Source organism: Barbus barbus (assembly GCF_936440315.1).
Source record: "Barbus barbus genome assembly, chromosome: 6".
NCBI classification, from domain to species: domain Eukaryota; kingdom Metazoa; phylum Chordata; class Actinopteri; order Cypriniformes; family Cyprinidae; genus Barbus; species Barbus barbus.
In genome coordinates, this window is record NC_136734.1 from 23103931 (window position 1) to 23124791 (window position 20861).

General features: G+C 36.6%; 4 protein-coding genes and 1 long non-coding RNA gene across 9 annotated transcripts in view; 2 read left to right on the forward strand and 3 right to left on the reverse strand.

Moving 5' to 3' along the window:
- The window catches only part of LOC306871353 (KN motif and ankyrin repeat domain-containing protein 1-like), a 72474-nt gene extending 71076 nt beyond the window's left edge, over nucleotides 1-1398 (reverse strand). Inside the window, exon 1 of the mRNA XM_079419200.1 lies at nucleotides 1243-1398. The gene's annotated coding sequence lies outside the window, so the exon portion shown is untranslated. The remainder of the gene's footprint in view (nucleotides 1-1242) is intronic.
- Nucleotides 1348-7540, forward strand: LOC306871355 (fructose-1,6-bisphosphatase 1-like). 3 transcript variants are annotated; one of them, XM_079419205.1, is made up of 8 exons: nucleotides 1348-1433; nucleotides 3060-3252; nucleotides 4063-4225; nucleotides 4996-5088; nucleotides 5154-5294; nucleotides 5668-5805; nucleotides 6006-6125; nucleotides 6888-7540. In XM_079419205.1, exons 2-8 carry the CDS (start codon nucleotides 3083-3085, stop codon nucleotides 7074-7076), a joined length of 1014 nt encoding a protein of 337 aa, XP_079275331.1. In that variant the 5' UTR covers nucleotides 1348-1433; nucleotides 3060-3082; the 3' UTR covers nucleotides 7077-7540. The 3 variants fall into 3 exon arrangements, with proteins under 3 accessions (XP_079275331.1, XP_079275332.1, XP_079275330.1); XM_079419206.1 differs by having other exon boundaries at nucleotides 1365-1437; nucleotides 3064-3252; XM_079419204.1 differs by lacking the exon at nucleotides 1348-1433 and having other exon boundaries at nucleotides 2565-3252.
- Nucleotides 7102-14929, reverse strand: LOC306871357. Of its 3 annotated transcripts, none has more exons than XR_013784324.1 (4): nucleotides 14765-14909; nucleotides 14405-14586; nucleotides 9759-9796; nucleotides 7270-9665 (listed from the first exon to the last, which is right to left on the reverse strand). It is a non-coding gene; the product is annotated as an uncharacterized lncRNA (long non-coding RNA). The 3 variants fall into 3 exon arrangements; XR_013784325.1 differs by having other exon boundaries at nucleotides 7274-9668; XR_013784323.1 differs by lacking the exon at nucleotides 9759-9796 and having other exon boundaries at nucleotides 7102-9668; nucleotides 14765-14929.
- Nucleotides 8770-14730, forward strand: LOC306871354 (fructose-1,6-bisphosphatase isozyme 2-like; the record flags this gene model as incomplete). Its single annotated transcript, XM_079419203.1, has 7 exons — nucleotides 8770-8942; nucleotides 9517-9679; nucleotides 10450-10542; nucleotides 11150-11290; nucleotides 11805-11942; nucleotides 13198-13317; nucleotides 14423-14730. The coding sequence occupies 7 exons, from the start codon at nucleotides 8770-8772 to the stop codon at nucleotides 14609-14611; spliced, it is 1017 nt and encodes a 338-aa protein (XP_079275329.1). The 3' UTR covers nucleotides 14612-14730.
- Nucleotides 14930-15834: 905 nt separating the features above from the next.
- Nucleotides 15835-19329, reverse strand: LOC306871865 (procathepsin L-like). The gene is made up of 8 exons (XM_079420074.1): nucleotides 19241-19329; nucleotides 18253-18388; nucleotides 18054-18176; nucleotides 17815-17964; nucleotides 16954-17178; nucleotides 16695-16863; nucleotides 16367-16484; nucleotides 15835-16277 (listed from the first exon to the last, which is right to left on the reverse strand). Exons 1-8 carry the CDS (start codon nucleotides 19303-19305, stop codon nucleotides 16178-16180), a joined length of 1086 nt encoding a protein of 361 aa, XP_079276200.1. The 5' UTR covers nucleotides 19306-19329; the 3' UTR covers nucleotides 15835-16177.
- Nucleotides 19330-20861: the final 1532 nt, after the last annotated feature.

A 20861-nucleotide genomic window follows, 5' to 3' on the forward strand; every position in this document is an offset into this window, starting at 1 on the left:
GTTACATTTTATGTTGTTTTCTGAATGTTTATGCAATTACTTCAGTGTCACGTGAGTTGCCCTGATGGAGTTTTGCCTTTGTATGGCACTGTACACTGTCTAGTCTTTGCCACAGTTTATTGATAGGTCCCTTAGGATGAACTTTGATTCATTATGTGGCCTTTTATTTGATCTGTATTCTTAGGGTGGTTTTTAGTATCATTTAAGGGACAAAGCAGATTTTGGTTCTACAACTCTGCATATACATGGATAATGACTTTTTGACTTCCATTTCATTAAATGGCTATTCTATGACTCAAACCACAAGCTTTAGGATATCAGTAATTTATACTAAGGTTATCATGAAAATCAGTTCATACTTCCTCAAATCTGCACAGGAAGGGCGACCATCATAATTACGTCCTGTCAAGTGACCTGAGGACTTGTAGCTACATCTGAAGTGTTTCAAAATTCGCTTGACTTCATGTATATGAGGCAATATTTCAAAATTTGCTTGACTTCATGTATATGAGGCAATATATTTTTTACTAGTGGGGAGTGTTGTAACACTCATTTTAAGCTAGCAGAAATTAGCTAAAGGGGTTATAAATAAATAAATACATATAGGCTACATGTGTCTCATTCACTTTTATACATGACCACTGTATCACACATGACTGAGGCCTGAAAGGTTAGTATATCAAATTTATTTTTAGAAAACTAAGTTTTAATATTAACTTCTTGCACAAAGTGTCAATGTTTTCTATTAGTGTAACAAAAATTTAAGCACGCATGCTTCAAGACGCTAAAATATTTGCAAAAAACTGTTTACATTAAGTATATTGAACGGGTGTGACAAAACATCAGATTACTGAGTAGTCTCGACACATAACATGAAAGAAGAAAACACTTTTGCCTACAAAGATGTGACCCTGTTAACCATTAAAATTATACTGTGGCTAATCTCTTATCTTGCAACAAGTAACAAGAATCGCGCGACCAATGCACGCGCAATCCCCCACAGCATTTATTTCTACTTCTGCAGCTCAGCTTCAGTGTTTCTTATATCATCGCCAGGACTAATTTATTTTCTCATTTATTTAACCTGAGAGAAAAATATATCAGCTTAACATACACCACTGGAAGACAAGTGTTTGCTGACCTGTTGTAGGTGGATCAGGTTTCCACGCGCCCAGAAGTGAGCGATAAAGTCTAGTTTATAAGCATGCGGTCGGCGGTTATTAAAACAGAACAATGAATTACCTTTTTCCAAAGAAGTTTGTTTATACGTCCCTCTCCAGTCCCTGTGCTCCCTTTGTAAAAGTCCCGGTGAAGTGTCCTCTTCGCTCATGCGCACAAGAGCAGCACGAATCTCTGAACTCGACCCGAGACACAATACATGTTCCCTGACGTGAGACTGAGAGCGTGACGTGCAAAGAACTGAGTACACAAAGGCAGGTGCTCCTCTTACTGCTTACTGAAAGACACCCACATGTTAGATGTTTCAAGTAAAGGATTATAATGCTTTATAAGTTGAACTGTTTATCTCTAGATCTCTTCTGGGGCATTTTCACTTTTTCCTCAATGCATTGCTAACAATAGGCTAACTCTCCAGAGTCGTGACTTTAATGTTGGTTTTACTAAATGTTAAGCCTTAAATGGGACCCAAACTTTTATCTTGAATGTTCTCACTATTACTAGTACTGTTTGGAAACTTACGGGGATTTTGAATGATAATGTGTGGCTGAACAAGTTATCAGGCAGGAGCCTTGCTTGTCGATAGGCTACAGTCATGGTCAAAAGTTGACATGCACCTTGCAGAATCTGTAAAATAATAATAATTAATAATAATTAACTAAATAAGAGGGATCATAACATTGACTTTTGCTGTTGTTTTTTGGCTGCTCTCCTGAATAAGCACTTTCACATAAGACATTTGAATCACAGAATAAAAAATGCTCTATTTAAAATGAATGTCATTATGGATTATCCACTTTTTTTCATATGATGTGGCTAATCTTGGAGGGGTGAGGGATGTGTGGCTTCATGTAGGACATTAACATTTTACACAGTATGAGAGAATTTCAGAAAATATTAAAAAGTCTAACAGCATTTTGGATGCTTTCAAACAAACTTGCCAACCGCCATGAGTTCTGTATCTTGCTCTTTACTAATACATTTTTGGCTATTAGTAAAGATTTGAATTCAGAACAATTAATCAGGACTGACCTCTAGTGGATACTTTGGGTAGTTCAGTATGGAGTCTCAATAAAAATCATAACTTCATGAAGTGCAAGGCTGAGTATTTGTAACAGCTATCCTTACAAAACACCCATCACTGCATCTTTCTCATTATGAGGCAAATGCTTATTATTCTCTTCTTAAATGTTTCTGCAATGATAATTCCTTATATTGTCTATATGAGTATGTATGCAAATGTTTTGTCTTAAGGGGAACCACTCAATTTGTGTGTTGGCCTTTATTTTTAAGCTTATGAGAACTGAAAAACAACTGAAAAATAGAGGCAAAAGTGCCTAAAGCCTCTCTAAAAAGTAAAAACAAGCTAACAAACAAGCCTGACTAGTATGGGATACAAGCTAAAACCAACAAACATGGCAGAGTGAAGAGTGAACTTGCATTTAGTTTTAGTTATAACTCTTTTTAGCCCGCTCAAATGCAAAAATTTGGTCAGAAATATTTCAGTTGAGATTAAATGAGTTAACAGAAGTGCCGCCATTCCCCCTAACTGCTTCCACTCGTTGTGTAGCAGTAACTCAGTTCTTCGCTGGGTCAGATCCATGATCATGATGACACAGCACAGACCAGGCACGAGGAAGGGGGCTTTCATCCACACCCCTGTTTCCACAATGCATCATTGTTTTGAAACTTCCACGCACTCAGTCAGTCACACCTCTAGTGCACTTTTCATTGGTTTAGCTCTCCATACACCCCTTTCCGCAGCATTTCCGCCTTCATATTTTTGTCTCCGCGAGAGAATGAGTTGCACGATTTAGACATAGGCTATTATTGATACAGTATTATTGACAGCAAGAATTTTCATTTTATTTTTTTTACATCAGCAAGAATCTTGAAATCTGCAGTCATGTCAGACCGGGGGTCTTTCGACACTAACGTTGTGACTTTGACGAGATTTCTGCTTGAAGAGGGCAGAAAAGCCAAAGGCACGGGTGAGCTGACAACCCTGCTGAACGCGATGTGCACGGCTGTGAAAGCCATCTCCACCGCGGTCAGGAAAGCAGGTATCGCGCACCTGTGAGTATATTATAGCCTACACAGTCGACTGGGACTCCAAAAAGTTTGGGATGAAAACAGCTGCAAAACGAATCTATTTGTTTTATTTTTAATATAAAAGCACGAGAAGCATGCAAGAAAATGTCCAGGTCAAATAGAAAAAAGTTATCAATAAATAAATATTTTTCCTTTTTTTTTTTTGCATAATACAAATGTATACATCAATGTTGCATTTACTGTGATTTAGTTTTATATAATTTAATATAAAAAAAAAACATTATGTATAACAGCGTAAAAAATAATGTAACACGGTTATGAACATTATGCTAAAATTGTTCTGAAAATAATGTCACAATGTATCACGTGGGTTGTCAGTGTAAGTTTCTTTTCCTTCTGCAAAATATCACTTCTTCTATCTTTCATTTTTGAATGAACTATGACCTGGACATTTAAACCTTGACAGGTTTAACAGGTTTTACACATTTTGATGAAAAATGTGGTTTTCTTGCACAATTGCTCATTTACCTAAAACACACGCATAAAGGCTATTATACTGCCTGCCAATGCTGGTCAATAGTGCCAGCTACAGAAAATGTGCATCGCATAATAGGACTTTGTCAGTTATGTATGACGCTCAGATTTGTTGGTCAAAGTGGTTGTTTTTATAAAAGTGCATTAAAAATGTTAAGCAAACAGTGCTGTTGTACTATGCGATATTGCTTTCTAATACATATATTGCAGTTCTATGAACAAGCGTTGAGAAACAATACCTAAAAAATCCTTTCAGTCCCTCTGATCTGATTCAGCTCATGACTGGAAAATGTCTGACAGGTACGGCATTGCTGGAAGTACCAATGTGACAGGTGACCAGGTTAAGAAGCTAGACATCCTTTCCAATGACCTCGTCATAAACATGATCAAATCTTCATTCACCTCATGTGTGCTGGTCACTGAGGAACACGAAACCGCAATCATTGTTGAGCCAGATAGACGGGTAAGAACTGCATGAATAAGACATTAAACACAATTTCTGAGGAATAACTATACTTTAAGTGTTTAATCACTCCAAAACATTTGATCAAGATATGTTTTGTTTAAAGTGTTAGCCAAAACTTGCCAATGAGTTTACGGTAACTTTTCACATTTGATTCCAAGAATGGAAAAGTGTGTGTTTCCTGTGGAGACCTAGTCACGTGACTCCAACTGATTTTGCCAACTAAGATTAGGTCTTAATTTGTACATATAGTGAAATTCAGAACATTGTAGCATTGTTGGAGAGAAACCTATCCTGAATCTAATCTGACATCTAAGGAAAGGACACTGTGAGACATGCTAAGATGTATTATGAATAGTCAGAAAAAATATTACACAGAAGTTAATAAAATCTTAAAAAGTCTTGGAGATGAAATTTTGGATAAAAACGTTTCTAGTTCTCAACTCAAGAAAACATGTTCTATAAAATGATTACAAAATCCTTGTCAAGTAATCATGAATGACTGATAAAATCTTGGAAATATATTAGTAAAAAGCTTCAGAAACCCTATATCGCTTAAAATCATGCATAAGCCAGGCATAAATATTTCTTATTTTAAGGATGAGTGATGATTGAATTAGGAGTTGAGTGTAGTAAGGTTATGGAAAGGTCAAATGTCCTCATATAATTGAGCAACATCATCATTAATCATTAAATGACTATGTACTGTAAGTTAAGATGCACCACTTTAGTAATATTTAATCAACCAAAGCTTCTTCCATGTGTTCAAGGGTAAATATGTCGTTTGCTTTGACCCTCTTGATGGTTCATCCAACATTGACTGTCTTGCTTCGATTGGGACCATCTTTGCCATCTACAGGAAGGTATGACTGCATATATTTAATATATTTGCTGAAATACATTGCTGAAGTGATTGTTGTGTTCACAGTGTACAGACAGCGAGCCGTCTGAGAAGGATGCCCTGCAACCTGGCAGAAACATAGTGGCTGCTGGATACGCACTATACGGCAGTGCCACCATGATTGTCCTCTCCACTGGTCAGGGAGTCAACTGCTTCATGTTAGATCCAGTGAGTCAGTTTTACTCTACATACACAGTTATCAGTTGTAGGATCATTTAGCAATGAATCATTTGGTACAGTTTATTCAGTCTACACAAAGCAAACTAAGAATTTTTTCTTAGTGTAGCAAATCATTTCTAGCTTGAAATGATATGATTCATAAAGCTAGGAGACATTGTTCGAAACAGTTTAGTAGTTTTTATTTTTTATTTTAAGTGCTCCCAACTTGCCATAGTTTATGAAGTATATTACAGTAAATGTGTCTTCTTCTTAAGGACGAATCTGTGTTATTGCTGGGGTAAATGGCAGCATGCCACAGCATGTCCTGTCTATAGGTAATAAGTTCTAAATTAATTTATTGTGTTATTTATTGTAACTTCAGGCTATTGGTGAGTTCATTCTGGTTGACAGAGATGTGAAGGTTAAGAAGAAAGGCAAGATCTACAGTCTAAATGAAGGTTATGCCCTCTATTTTGATCCTGCTGTCACAGAGTACCTGCAGAAGAAAAAGTTTCCGGAGGTTCAGTATGCAATTAAATAAACTTTTTCATTTATAACAAATCAAATCATTATACATTTCAAACGTACACATTTCAAATACACCTCAAAGACATTTGCATAATCAAAACCATGGTCCATCAGAAAAATAAATATGAATAATGCTATTTTATCCAGCTACTAGAGGACACATTTATAGTATATTTATTCAAATGTGTCCAGGATGGCAGTGCACCCTATGGGGCCCGTTATGTAGGCTCAATGGTGGCAGATGTGCATCGAACGCTTGTTTACGGAGGAATCTTCCTTTACCCTGCAAATGTGAAGAGCCCCAAAGGAAAGGTACTTCATCTAAACATTGTTTACATTTACATGACTTTGCTTATGTATATATATATATATATATATATATATATATATATATATATATATATATATAGCATAATTGCCCTCAGGTCTTGATAAAAATCTTATTCAACAGCCTAAAAAAGTAGAAAGTTACTAAAGACTAAAATGTCTTAATTCATTTAGCAAAATACTTTTCTGAGCCAGTTTGCAGTTGGTTTTAACTATAGGTTCCAAGGAGTTCCTCTCAAGTTCATACAGAGTAACCACAGTAGTTTGTCACATGATCCACTATGTTTGACTATATGTGGTAATTGATATGTGCTGTTCATATATTCACTTAAAAGTGTCCGTATCGTTTTAGGGACACTTTACTATTCAGTGAAGCACATGAATGAAGTAAAGACATGAAAAGTATATATATGACCTTTGCTCCAGTTCTTTTGTTTGGCGTCACATCTACAGGTGTGTCAGTGTTTACTCTCTCTTACCCTCAAGACCTGAGCTGAAAACGGATCAGTTACAGTTACATTGTAGATCCTTGTGTAAAACCATTGTGCCATGCTATCATTACACAATATCATGATTCAAAACTTGCTAGTCTTCATTGACACACATCACATCCACAGCAAGGCCTGTAGAGGGAGCTGTAGCACCCAGTTGCTAATAGAAGGGAGCCCTAACTAAATGTTTTTGAATAAATATGGGAGGGGGTTGACAGAGACTTGTAAAACTTAGTTTGTCTTCCACTCTCTTCAGCTCAGACTGCTCTATGAGTGCAATCCCATGGCCTTCATCATGGAGCAGGCCGGAGGGATGGCCACCACAGGGACCACCAACATCCTGGACATCCAGCCCGAGAACCTCCATCAGCGGGTACCTGTGGTCATGGGTTCCCTTGATGATGTCCAAGAGTACATCTCTATCTTTCAGAAACATCATAAATGAAAAGCAATAGTCAGAATGAGATATTATAAAGAAGATACATATACTTGACACTCCAAAATAAGATACCAAAGTATATTCTTACTTTCAAAATACCTCTATATCAAATCACTTCCCATAAAACCAAATGTTTTTATACAGTTTATACCTCCATGAAGAAATATAAGAAGAATTTTTGAGGACAGTGTTTTTTTTTTATTATCTAAACTTTACACCAGTAAAGTAGATGATTTATTTTGAAGCTGTTTTTTAGAGAAACACAGTTTTCCGCATTAGACAATCTATCTGAGTGTTATCAGCAGTTGAAATTGTTGATGGCCAAAAAGACAAGAAGCAAGTTCATGGTGGCAATGAGGATGATTTGAATTTAAGTTGCTTTTGTTTCTGTCTGTAGAGACCAAATAATCACTTGTGCCTTATTGCACCCTATTGAGGGAAGCTGTGAATAAAGTTCTTGGCAAAACCAGACTTTGTGAGATATGTGCTGTGTTAACAACTCATACATGATTTATAATATGCAAACACTAAACATTACAACTACTGACATTCTGTACAATTCTCACATTTAGGTAAGCCTCTGAGGATACAATAATATAATTTTTGATATGAAAAATGCAACTTTTCCTTCATCGTACCTAATGTATTTCTATATAAACAGAGATTTTTATACAAGACATGCTGTACAAGTTCAAGCAACCAAATGAAGAGCATGTGACCTTTTCTGTAAAGGGCAGTAGGCGCAAAGAGCCCTGCTGACATTTGAGACACATTTTGGGGTGTTGCTCTACACGACCTTGGTCAAAATATGTACATGCATATCTGTTTATAAATTATACTCTCATTTAAAGTAAAAAAAAAGCTAATGGTGATTAGTATTTGTTGCATACTAAGTTACGTTTGAGCATCGAAATTATCAGAGAAATGCTTGCCTTTGTTCAGTGATCTCTTCAGCTTTTCTTCTGTGAGCAAAATGTTGTCTGGAAGGTTCTGATCCTAATGAGTTTATTATTTTGGGCTCTGTAGCAGAGGAGGCACCCACGTTTAGGGCAATAAGAGCAGGAGGCAATAGATTGAGTGCTTGTTTGGAAATGCGTCAGCCAACCTGTTGAATCTAAAGAGTGGCGTCTATACCAATACTGAAATATATTGCATAAACAGTGCAAGTTGAGGATTACAATTTAAATGATGTTTTCAGAAAGCATGTTAATTGCACATTTCAGTGCTGTGAATCAAATATAATGCACAAGCAGCATGCTATATATCTATTTTCTTAAAACATGTTTGATGTGGTTACAGGTTTGAGTTTAAGTTATAGGGGACACATTTACGTATGAATAAATACACTATTATTAATGAGATCCATTTAATAGGCCTTCAGTATTCATTGGGACATGACTGTCATAAACAATCGTGAGCTTTGCTTCATGATCCATAACCTTGTAACCTCTGAGTATATGTCATGTGTCAATAGTGGTCATAAATAATTAGCAGAGAGCCAAGGAACGTGCTTTATAAGTTGGGCCCTTAGAGCTCTGGCTCTGCTAGCATTCAGACTACACTACTGTCACTTGATCTGCTTCACCAATATAACCTTGGCCTTCATCCACTCACTGTGTATGTAAGAAGACTGCTTAGTGGCTCTACAGTTAGTTAGTCTCTGCCTGTCCAACTGCTCGTACACTCGGACACCGTAAGGATGTCGGATCAGTCAGTCTTTGATGTGGACGTATGGACCCTCACACGCTTTGTCATGGAGATGGGGCGGCAGGCAAAGGGGGCCACCGGAGAATTCACACAGCTCATTAACTCCCTGTTAACAGCTATTAAAGCTATTTCATCTGCTGTCAGGAAAGCAGGACTCGTTCACCTGTAAGTTTCATTGAATTCTTTTGCATTATGTGAGTAAATGAATATGTTTTACTATAAAACATGCTATGACTGTATGAAATAGAAGTGGACGAAAGTTCTTTCAGCTCAGCAAATCAAAAAGCGAGATCAAATAGACAGACATAGTTATGGTTTTTGAGAAAGTCCTAGTTAAAGTTACACTTGTGGTATGGTTAGTTAAGCAATAAACTCTTTTAGTTAGCAATGCAGTTGTCTTTGTAAAGAAATAATATCAATATAATCATTATAATAATCATAATTATAAAAAAAAGAGTCATTAGATTTGAAGCTGCTAATTTCTAATTCGCTAATCAGTGGTTCTCATGGCAGCATTATGTGAGAACAAGGAAATCTACTAAGTCTAAGTCTTTCTACGTGCCATTTCTTTATAATTATTATAATTATTTATGAGTTTTACTAGCAATTTCTGAGTGAAAAAACATCCTTTTTTCACCATTTTTTTTCCAGTTCACCATTTTCGCTCTGTTTTGGCATTTGAACCTCAGTAGTTGCTTTTGAATAATAAATGCATTTGTTCTGGTTTCATTAAACACAGTCAAGGCCTTGCGGGACAGGTGAATGTGACAGGTGATGAGCAGAAAAAGCTGGATGTGCTTTCCAATGATCTGGTCATCAATATGCTGCAGGCCTCTTATGGCACCTGTTTGATGGTTTCTGAGGAGAACAAGGATGCCATCTACACACCTGCTGAGAAAAGAGTATGATCATTCTCAATAGGCTTGCTTATGAATACTTTTTACATATTTATTGTTAAATGAATATTCTGTCATTATTTACTCATCTTTATGTCGTTCCAAACGTGTAGGATGCTCTTTCTGTCCACAAAACAGGCAGGATGTTTATGTTAGCCTACTCTTTTCATGTATTAAATTTGAACTATTTCTTTAACACATGTTTTTTTACATATGTGGTATCATTTATAATGAACCAAAGGGACAAGAAAAATTATATATATGAATTGGAGTTATTATCTGAGTTAGACATGGTCTAACTGGTAAATATTAAGCATATGACAATAGGTGCTTCTGATTAAAAGGAATAAAAAAATTAAATATAGATTTTTTAAACGTGGTTATTAGATAAAAGAGAGAATAATGTGGCTTAAAATGTGTTTGCTGAAAAGGAAACAATATATAATATCTAAAGACAACTAAATCCAAGACTTATTTCTGATATTTAGAATAAATTCCTGGTAGTTTCCATCACACATCAGTCAAAATTGCAATGTGTTTAATGAAAGGAAGCTTTAAGAGTCAGGTATTTAACATAAAATTACAAGTCTTGAATAAATAAATACACAAACACCCTAAGACACGTTTGGTTTCAAATGCATTATGGCTGCTAGGTAAACTATTTGTATCAGGCTAATTGCTAATGCACAATGCATATTGGAGTTCATTCAGATAATTACCACATGAGGTCGCCGCAGCTGCATACTCACTCACTCACTTCAGTTTGTTTGTTATAGGGGAAATATGTGGTCTGTTTTGATCCTCTGGATGGCTCCTCCAACATCGACTGTTTGGCCCCCATTGGCACCATCTTTGCCATTTACAAAAGAGTGAGTGTTTGGGCGGCATTTAATTTAATGTTTGGAGTTGCATGTGCATTTTGTGTACTTTTCGATGCATAAACAAACTAAAAATAACACTAATAATATAACATAATTGTATTTTCATGTAAACGTGGTGTGTGAAAAGGCCTGGTTTGATTGGTGTTCTTGTGCTACTTTCCTACACAGACTGACGAGGTAGCTGACTGCATTTGACCCTGCCTGATGACAAATATTGGCTAAGCAATAAATTCAATTTAACTTTTAATTTAATTTTAAAATTATTATTATTTTTTATTATTTTAAAATTATTGCGTGCGCTTGAGTGTGACTAATTGCAACGGCACAACTGATCTTATTAGTTTATTGCGTCACTTTTATTGTGCTTTTAGATTATATACTGCAGTAACATAAATGCACTTTAGATGGTGACATTGAGTTTAACAGAAATGTAACATTCATTTAATCACGATGAGCCTAAATTCATTCTCGCTCTAATATTAATATATAAAACAAATAAAGTCACAACAGACATTTTAATAGTTTTTGATTGACAGCTTGTGTTTATATGAGGCTTCAATGGCAGACGCCTGATTCTGTTGTCTCCTTGTTTCAGACCTCTGAAGGAGAACCGACTGACAAGGACGCCCTACAGCCGGGCAATCAGATCGTGTGTGCGGGTTACGCTCTCTACGGCAGCGCCACGCTAGTGGCTCTCAGTACAGGAGCTGGAGTTAACTTCTTCATGCTGGATCCAGTAAGCAGCACAAACAGTTAAATCTGCTGAAATGATCGATTAAGCATGAATAATAATGCCAGGGCTTTACAAACTGAATGTTAGAGTATCTATGCTGCTTTGAGATCAGGGTTTCAATGTGCTAGGAAGAAATCAGTTCATTGAAGACACGCCTAACGATTCAAGTGAATCATTTACAGTTTATTCACAACTGTATGAACAAAGTGCACATATGCCAAAAATAATATTATCTTAAAAACAAAAATAGCTATGTAGTGAACTGAAACTTTTATAACGTTGTATGTTTCACTTCTGTTTCTGGTTACTTTTACACAGTAAAAGGGATGCTTCAGGGGAACACTTCTTTTTTTTCAATTTCGGATTAAAGTCTTGAATATTTTGTGGCTGTAGTGAACTAGTTTTTATTCCTCATCTTTAGCCCTTTTATATTTGGTTACTCTGTGATAATTCAGTTGTGTGTCAGTGTGTAACAAATGAGCTCATGAGAATTATAATTTTTTATGTTCCTCTTTAGGCAATTGGAGAATTCATTCTGACAGACAGAAATGTGAGGATCAAGAAAAAGGGGAAGACTTACAGTATCAACGAGGGCTACGCCAAATATTTTGAGCCTGCAGTGAATGAGTATTTAAAGCACAAGAAATACCCAGAGGTGGGTTCTGCTCAGAAACATGATCAGATCTAGCCACATAGTATCGCTCTATTTTTATTATTTTGGGAAAGTCTTATCATTGCTAGCCATTTTTTTTAAAATTGTAAATGTGACTGTAAGATCACAGCACAAATCAAACCGTTGGGCACACTGTGATTTGTTGTGTACCACATCATGTGATCCAGCAAACATACAAGTTCATGACATGTTGCGACAGAATAAGCAATGTTGCTTAGCTGGCCTCAAGAACGCCTAGTTTCAAACAAATGCGAGTCTGAATAATGCTTACTGACAGGTCAGAAGCTTGCATGATTGCATGGCTGTGCTCAGCATCAGCTGATGTTTACACACGTTACATGCTGGAAAGTGATGAGCGACTTCCTCTGCAGGAATTTGTGTTCTGTTTTCTGAACTAGAACATAGACTCAGCAAATGTAACTGATTCATGTTACTTTGCTAATCACAAGCCTCGGGTGCAGTGTGTTCATAAAATATACTGAGTAAGACTTTTCCGTGGGTCAGGTGGTTAATTTTTAAAGTTAGCTGTTTTTTAGTGAATACGTGAGAGATCTTGTCTTTCGTGCATTTTTGAAGATCATCTTAATCTTCTGATGGTGGTAAAAAGTAAACAAGAGTAAAGACTGAAGAGCTCGACTTGGATAAAATAATGCATTAGGAAATTGAAAACCTGTTAATCAAGTACATTGTTATCAGTCATGTTTAATGTGGGATATCATGTTGTTTTCTTAGAAGTGTTTTCAGAAACTTGCTATCTCTGACCTTATGACGTATTGAATTGTCTGTCATTGTTTGAGGTGGGGGTTGGATAAGGGAACACACTGCTGCTTCTTAAAATCCAAATTTACAGCCAAACATTACAACTTTTTGTAGTTCCTTTTTGTCGTTTTTACAGCTCACATCTTTCTGAAGGAAAAGGCATTATATTAGATCACAGATGTTTGATATTAGCTGTCCAGATGGGTTTCAATTTCCTAGAACTTCTTGCACTACTTCCTGTTTTCCTGTCCTCTTCTATTGAAGCACTCGTGATCTTTGCTTCTGACAATTTTTGTTTTAGATTGTTTGCCAACTGTCGTGGAAATTATTTAGAGTTGTTTTTGGATTCAGAGATCCAAGCCTAGAAAGATCATGCATACACAAAGTATCTCATTCAAACTCAACCTCAATCCTTCTTCATCTATTTTTGTTTATATGAATCCTGATGTTATATTTGACAAATTGTGATTGTCTCTAGGATGGCAGTGCCCCATATGGTGCCAGGTATGTTGGGTCGATGGTGTCTGATATACACCGCACCATTGCCTATGGTGGCATATTCATGTACCCAGCCAATGAGAAGAGTCCAAAAGGAAAGGTGAGTCGGATAAGGTTTTATGACAGATCATTTTTAGCTTCCCTGTTTTAAGATATTCAGTGGAATCCGGTCATAAAAAAAAGCACATCTGGTGATAGTAACATAATGAAATAATATATTGAATATAATGAAAAATTACAAACGTTTATCATAAAGTGTTTCATGCAGCATACACTGTTAGATTAATCTTATTGTTGTGTTCAGCTGACCGGTGTTATTTTATTACTATTTATATGCTATTATTTATTAATATTTCTAAGTAGCTTTAGTTTTATTTCAGTTTGAATAATTTTACTACTTACAATTAAACTTATTTTATTTCAGCTTTATTTCAATTAACAGTTAAGTTTTGGCTTTAGTTAATATATGAGACCATGATCCGCACTCACAAAAATAGTTTTATTTTACATTAATCCCCAATAGGACAAAACACAAATGTTTTGGCTCAAGACCTTCTTCAGAATGTCGAGCAAATCAATCCCTCCCTCCCACTTTTTAAAATCATTAATTATATTGATGTCATCACTTATTAATCAATGTTCAATCACTAAAAACACACGTATTCTGTTTAAATACAATTTCCATTTGTATACAACACGAATCTTCACATCCACCAAGTTAGTTGACTTTAGTTCACTAGGTCACTACGTCATAACGCATAAGAACGCTTCCATAATCCATAAGCCTCTGCTGTGTTTTATACTGTAGAATACTTTATGGTTTAGAGCAGGTACAGGCAGGTCATATTCTGATAAGAGATAACCGCTCATTTCACAGCCGAGGGCTGTGTTGTTCCCGATAATGGGCAGTGACAAAACGCATGACATGAGCCTAGACTGGAACAAATACACACTATAGCATGAAAGCAGTGAGCCTGGTAGATAAGAATAAAATGAATCCATTCTGAATTAACTCGGACATGTTCAATGCTTCTTAGTTGACCCAAATCCACAACTGATAAGAGAAAATGAAACATTTTGGTTGGTAAAACTATTATAACTGCTCTCATGGTTTAGCATAAAATGGACCCTTTGAAAAATAACTTGAAATGTGCAAATCAGCATTATGTAACTTGTAAGGTTCTCACATGTTTGATTCTCTCCAGCTAAGGCTGTTGTACGAGTGTAACCCCATAGCCTTCCTGATCGAGCAGGCCGGAGGCATCGCCACGACAGGCACCCAGCGTGTCTTGGATGTTATTCCTGAGTCACTTCACCAGAGGGTGCCCTTTGTGGTGGGATCCTCAGACGATGTAGAGGAGTACTTGTCCTTTGTCAAGAAATATAAAAAGTAAAGGTTTTGGTTGCGATAAGATCAATTGAAAGTCCACATGACATTGAGATACAAAACATAACAGTAGCTTTTTTTGCACTGCTTTTGTAAAGAGAATCACATTAAATTTCCAGTATTGTAAATATTTTCTTTCCTTATTTCTCAAATCACTCACTCAAGGTCTTTTCAGTTTAGATTTGCTCTGTGTCTTTTCTTCCTCACTTATTTTATGTGAACATATTGTGCCTTCAGCAGTGTATTGCTTGTTAGCTGGTAAAGCGTTTACTCCCTCTTCTCTGAACAGAGCCCTCCCTACTAGTACAAGAGCCAAAACCCCATTAATCTCCACTCTGCAAGCCTTAGTTTGCTGGTCATGATGACGGCCCATGTAATGGCTACGTGCCAAGAGATAAACAAATAGGACACTTTGTATTACTGGAGCAAAAGAACAGCCCTCCATGTTAATTTTCACCTCACCAGGTTACAACAGGCATAGGGAAGGAAAAATAGAACCTTTGTGGCACTTCCAGAAAACTTTTTTTCTGCTTTAAAACTCTTATTAAAGTAATACTTATCCGGAATATGCTGCTTAGGTAAAAGCTTCAGAAAGCATTACTGTAAATACAGAACCATTCAATCATAACCAGCCAACTTCCTGTTTCTGTAGGCTGATACACTACTTTTGATTTCGGTTTGCTCATCTCTGTCAACAAAACATCATGATGAGGTGATAGGAATAAATGTTTTGGAGCTGATAATATAATAGTTTGGATAGTTATTGAAAAGTTTCAAGGCTGCAATTATTTGATCAAAAAAAGTTAAAACTATAATATGAAATATTAGAACCATTGTTATACATTTTAAAGTGTAATTTATTACTATGATGGCAGTTTTCATTTGGTCTTCAGTGTCACATGATCCTTCAGAGTTCATTCTAATATGCTGATTGGGTGTTCAAGAAGCATTTCTTATCAATGTTGAGACCAGTTGTGAGGTTTAATGTTTTTTTTGTGGAAACAATTTTTTTTCTGAATACTTTGATAAAGAGTTTATTTAAAAGGTACAGCATTTATTTAAAATGGAAACCATTTGTAATATTGTAAATGTTTTACGGTCACTTGATCAATTTAATGCAGCCTTGCTGAATAATAATAAAAAAAAAAAAAGTGTATTATTAATTATGAACCATTTGAAATGAAAGATACAAAACTAACAGAAGAATATAGATCCAAGCCACAAAAGAAGTTACATTTTAAAAGTTTTATTGATCGTACAGAATGTTGAAATAAAAAAAAACTAATTTGTACAATTAGACACTGAAGAATATGTATTTACATTGAGGCAAAAATCAACTAAATCAGTGGCATTAAAATGACCAAAAACAATTGCATGAATTCCCTAAAATAGTGTCACACAATACCTAGAGCTTGAGGTTTCTCGCTCACAGTCTCAACCAGGCTGTGAGACACAGTCACCTGTGTCAGGTGACTCCTTATTCACTACACTAGTGGGCTTCAGTGAACCACTCGGGCACTGAGACACAAATGTGACCTTCTGCTACTATGTCTTGATACTGGAGGCATCTTCCTTAGACGAGAGGGTAGCTAGCAGCTGTAGCAATACCACAGTGGTTGTGTCTGTCCTTGGCCATGTAGACATATCCTTTATCACCCCAGTTCTCACTCCAGCTAGAATACAGAAAACGCACATTAGGTTAAAAAAAACTGGCTTTAAACATTGCCCATTCAGAATTTTAGAGTATAAATGATGATCTTACCTGTTCTTGACAATCCAATACTTCTTTCCATCAACATCCTCACCCTCAAAACCATAACCAACAGCAAGAACGCCATGATCTAGCTCCTCGCTGCTGCAGTCTTTCTCATAGTAGATGCCTAACAAGAAATATACATCCATTAGAGCACATCAATGGGCATTTTTCACTTAGTTGTCATTTAGTTGGCTTAAAGGACAGGAAAGGATGTGATTTGTGGTCCATACTCTGCATTTTACTCATCTACGTGTATACACACACACACACACACACACTGTGAACACACCCAGAACAATGGGATTTAACAAGTAATGGTGACAAATATACATACCTGACTGGTAGAACTGGAAAGACTCGTGTCCGGCATCAATAGCCACAGATACCGGCCCCACAGCAACTATAGCCTTCATCAGAGCATGTTCCTTTCCACTGGGAATGTCAACGAATCCAGTGTCATTAGCGGCGCTGTATTTGGGATCATAATGGCAAGGCTGGTCATCCTGAAAATGATAAGCAGCATGTATGTTATGGTAATCCTTCATATAATTAATCAGTATAGGGTCATAGGAATAAAAGGTAATGTAGCTTACAGTTCCCAAATAGGGGTAGGCCTCCTCTGAGTCCAGACCATTCTGGTCCTTGATGTACTGGAAAGCCTGGTCCATGAGACCTCCGTTACAGCCCTCGTTGCCTTCGGGACGGGAGCAGTCCACCAGGTTCTGCTCACTCAGAGACACCATTTTTCCTGTCTTCCTGAACATCTGACCCTCCATGGCTCCAGTAGTGCTGAAGGCCCAGCAAGAACCACACTCACCCTGCAAATACCACATTTAAAACTAGTTATCAACCAGTTGGCTTCAAGATTACTTAAAATAAGATAAAGCAAGCATCAAAGTAAGCTACAAGCAAAAATCTAACTCTCATTTTGATTCTCCTCTTCAACATGGTTTCTTTCTTTAAAGGAGGTTGAAAACCTGGATATATGAGGTAGTCTAATTTTAAATGTGTGATTTCTAAAATCTTAAAGCCATTACACCACGGCTATTTTATGAATATACATTTTTCTAGTTATGGCATTTTACTAGTTATATGTAAAATATTTGTTCAATGGGTTCAATGGGTGAGCAAAAAATATGTAACCACGAAAATGTATTTTATTTAAAAAATAATTATATCTTATACTTTTTTAAAATATTTAGTTACTTTTTTTATGTATAGAAGCTAAGAGATCCCATAGATTTTTTTTTCTCTCCTATGGAAATACATTTACATTTATCCAAAGTGACTTGCTTTACATTCAAGGTACACATTTTGTCAGTCCTTGCTTTCTCTGGAAATCAAACCCATGATCTTGACATCACTATTGCCGTGCTCTACTGTTTGAGCTACAAGGCATGTTCAAAGGCATCGTTTTTCTAGATTTTTTTTTTTTATACGGGCAACTATCTCACCTGATCTTTTACAGGAGTCACATATCCCTTTTCTCTCCAGTCCAACTTGTTTGGGACCTCCAGGAAGTTGGGCTCCATGAAGAGAGATCCTCTGAATCGTCTCTCCTTGGGTTTGTAGCCATTCATCACCTGCCTGAACTCCTCATGAGTCTGTAGGTATAGAATAGTTTGATGAAAGCTGCAGGAATTTCATAAATCAATACGCAAACACCTCAAAAGAAGTTCTTCTGCAGTCTTACCTTATCACCAAAGTGGTTCATTCCGAGTCTGTAAGTGTGTTCGCCCATGGAGTGCTCAAGATTGTGCAGTTCGATCTTTTTCAAGTTTTTCTCCCAGACCATTCGCCTCCACCCCTCCTCCTTCTGTGTTGAAAGAGATCACGCTGAGTTCCACTTCTTGCTCCTTTTTCATCTTGTTAATGTAAAATTGAACACTTACTTCATGGTATTTTTTACTGTGCCAGTTCTTCCACTGCTCCCAATGGTCGTCTAACTGCTTGTCCAATGTTGGAGCAGCAAATACCGCGCTGACGCACAACGTGAACGCTGCCAAATACACCCTCATGATGAAAACACTGAGGGGGAAAACAACAACAGGTCAGACATGTTGCATGTCCCCAAGTAAAGCATAAACGTATTTTAAACGGTTTCAGTTTTTTAAACGAAGTTTGTCACACCGCAAGAGATTGCTAAAATTACTTGAAATTTCATGTCATGCAAGTTATTCCTTTCAGTCACTTCAATGCTGTATAATTAAACGTATATGTATATTTAAAAGTACTGGCTTATATTTCTGCAGTGTCATGAGATCAGGTTACTGCTCCGACATCTTTGTTTACACCGTGTACAGAGCCACCGGCAGGCAGCGATAGTTACATTATAATGAATGGCAATTAAAACCAGTGAGTAATCTAAAGGGAGATTCGTGAAACAAACGCTGACCTACAGAGCCGAACCTATATCATTGTCTGTCTATCTTCCAAAAATATGTGTGTTTACACGGGCCTCCGGACAGACACACGGGTCTGGTCTGGACACAGACGATACGATGGTCACGGGATCTGGGTGGTTGCAGCCCACCGTTTCCCAGGAAAAGAAAACAAAGACCGAAACCAGGCCACGGAAATCGAAAAAGAAACAACTGGAGCCATTTTAGAGGAATGGATATGGGAAAAAATCGTTACGCTTTACTCATCCGTCAAAAGATGGTAAAACCGAGAAAAAATACAGTCAATTCATAAGAACGTATTGTGTACAAGTCACCAAAAAACGACCTAAAAAGCTCCATTTTGTTTTGTATGAAGCTAAAAAAAAAATCTTAAAACAAACATGCATATTACAAAATGCGGTTTTATCGACGGTTTTATAGCAAAACAAATGTAAAAACAACTCAAGATTCCCGAAAGCTTTAAAAACTCCTGACTCACCCAGCGGTCCTGAATCCAGAAGGAAGTATTCTGCTCTGCAGAGGGGCCCCTGGTTTATAGCGCATCTGAAGGCAAATTCCTCAAGTTCTGATTGGTCGAGATCCTTGCCTATAGATTTATCGATCCCGCCCCCCGATGAACGCGTCAGAGCATGTGACCCACCAGCACATGATGACTTCCCGACAGATGGTGTTAGTCATGAAGAAAAACAATGTTACTATCTAAACAAAAAACCGCACAATCAACATAAAATATTGCATTTAAGTCAATAATGTATATTATTTGTTATTTTAAAAAGCACAAGTTAAAAGCCAGTACTGTATGAGTTAGCCTACTGCTTGTCAACTACTTTCTAAATTAGAATGCACATACATTGATCGGTTTTCTTTGCAATGGTATTATTTCTTAGATATATTTAATCCATTCACAGCACTGCCATACGGAAAATCATAGGCGTTTCAGTTATTATACCTGTTATTAACTAGCCAGTAGAGCTCATGTCTTGTGTTCAAATACAAGCTCTTCACACAACTAGAAATAATCTACATTGCAATTGATTGAATGTGAGATTTAATCACATTTAAGTAAATTTAAAATGTTAATAATAAATCACAAGATTATAAAACAAAAGGGTGTCTTATCAGATATTCACAAGGAACACACGTAGCCTAAATAATGGGAATGCAGTGAACTTGCAAGACACTGCTCACACATCAAAAGAACACCAAAACCAATGTATATTGAATTTATTATCAGTATGTCTATGTGAGGACGCCAGTGCAGGTTATCTGGTTCTATAACTGTGTAACAACATTCCACATTGTTTACATTCACTGTTAAGATTTGTGGCAGGCCAGAATTAGATTGCTGTTGAATCTACATACAAACAAAGGGGAAAACAGACTGATTAATGGGCTCGTCTGTCACAAGAAGCACACAGATGCTATAGATGGGACGATTGCTCAATTATCAGTTAAGCCTATCAGCCCAGTGCTTCCTGCAATGATCGAAAAGGAGCAGTTAAAAGAAGTACAATTGATCAAGCTTGAATTCAATTGAGCATTCGTGACTCTGATTGCTGTATTTGCATTCAGTATTACATTCTAACTAAATAGTAAGTTAGCATATTTTTAAACCATAAGTAAAGTAAACCATTTCATAAACAAAGCTGTAAAAAGAATAGAACAGGAAAGCTTCTATATAGGTCATGTTGAAATAAAGGTGCGGTAATTCCATTTGCTGAATAATGCAAGTTCAGTCATGCCACACACTGACGCCTCAAAAAAAAAAAAAAAAAAAGCACATGACTAATTATTCATCCACAGCAATGTCATCATTGTCATTTTCGATTCATTTTAACGGGCTCTGCTTCTCATGGTTGAATTGGAGGCCACTTTACAATACACGGGCTATTATTAGGACAGGTTAAGTTACAAATTAAATCATTTAGACGAAGGAATCTAACATTTTGTAAGATAAAATGTACTGAAATCTGTCATCTTTCAAATCTCATCTAAAACTTTTTTCCAGCTCCCTGCTGTCTAGCTTTTATGTAGGTTTTTATTGTATTATTTGTGAATATTTGTAACTAACGTCTTTAACACTGATCTTGGGAAATGCA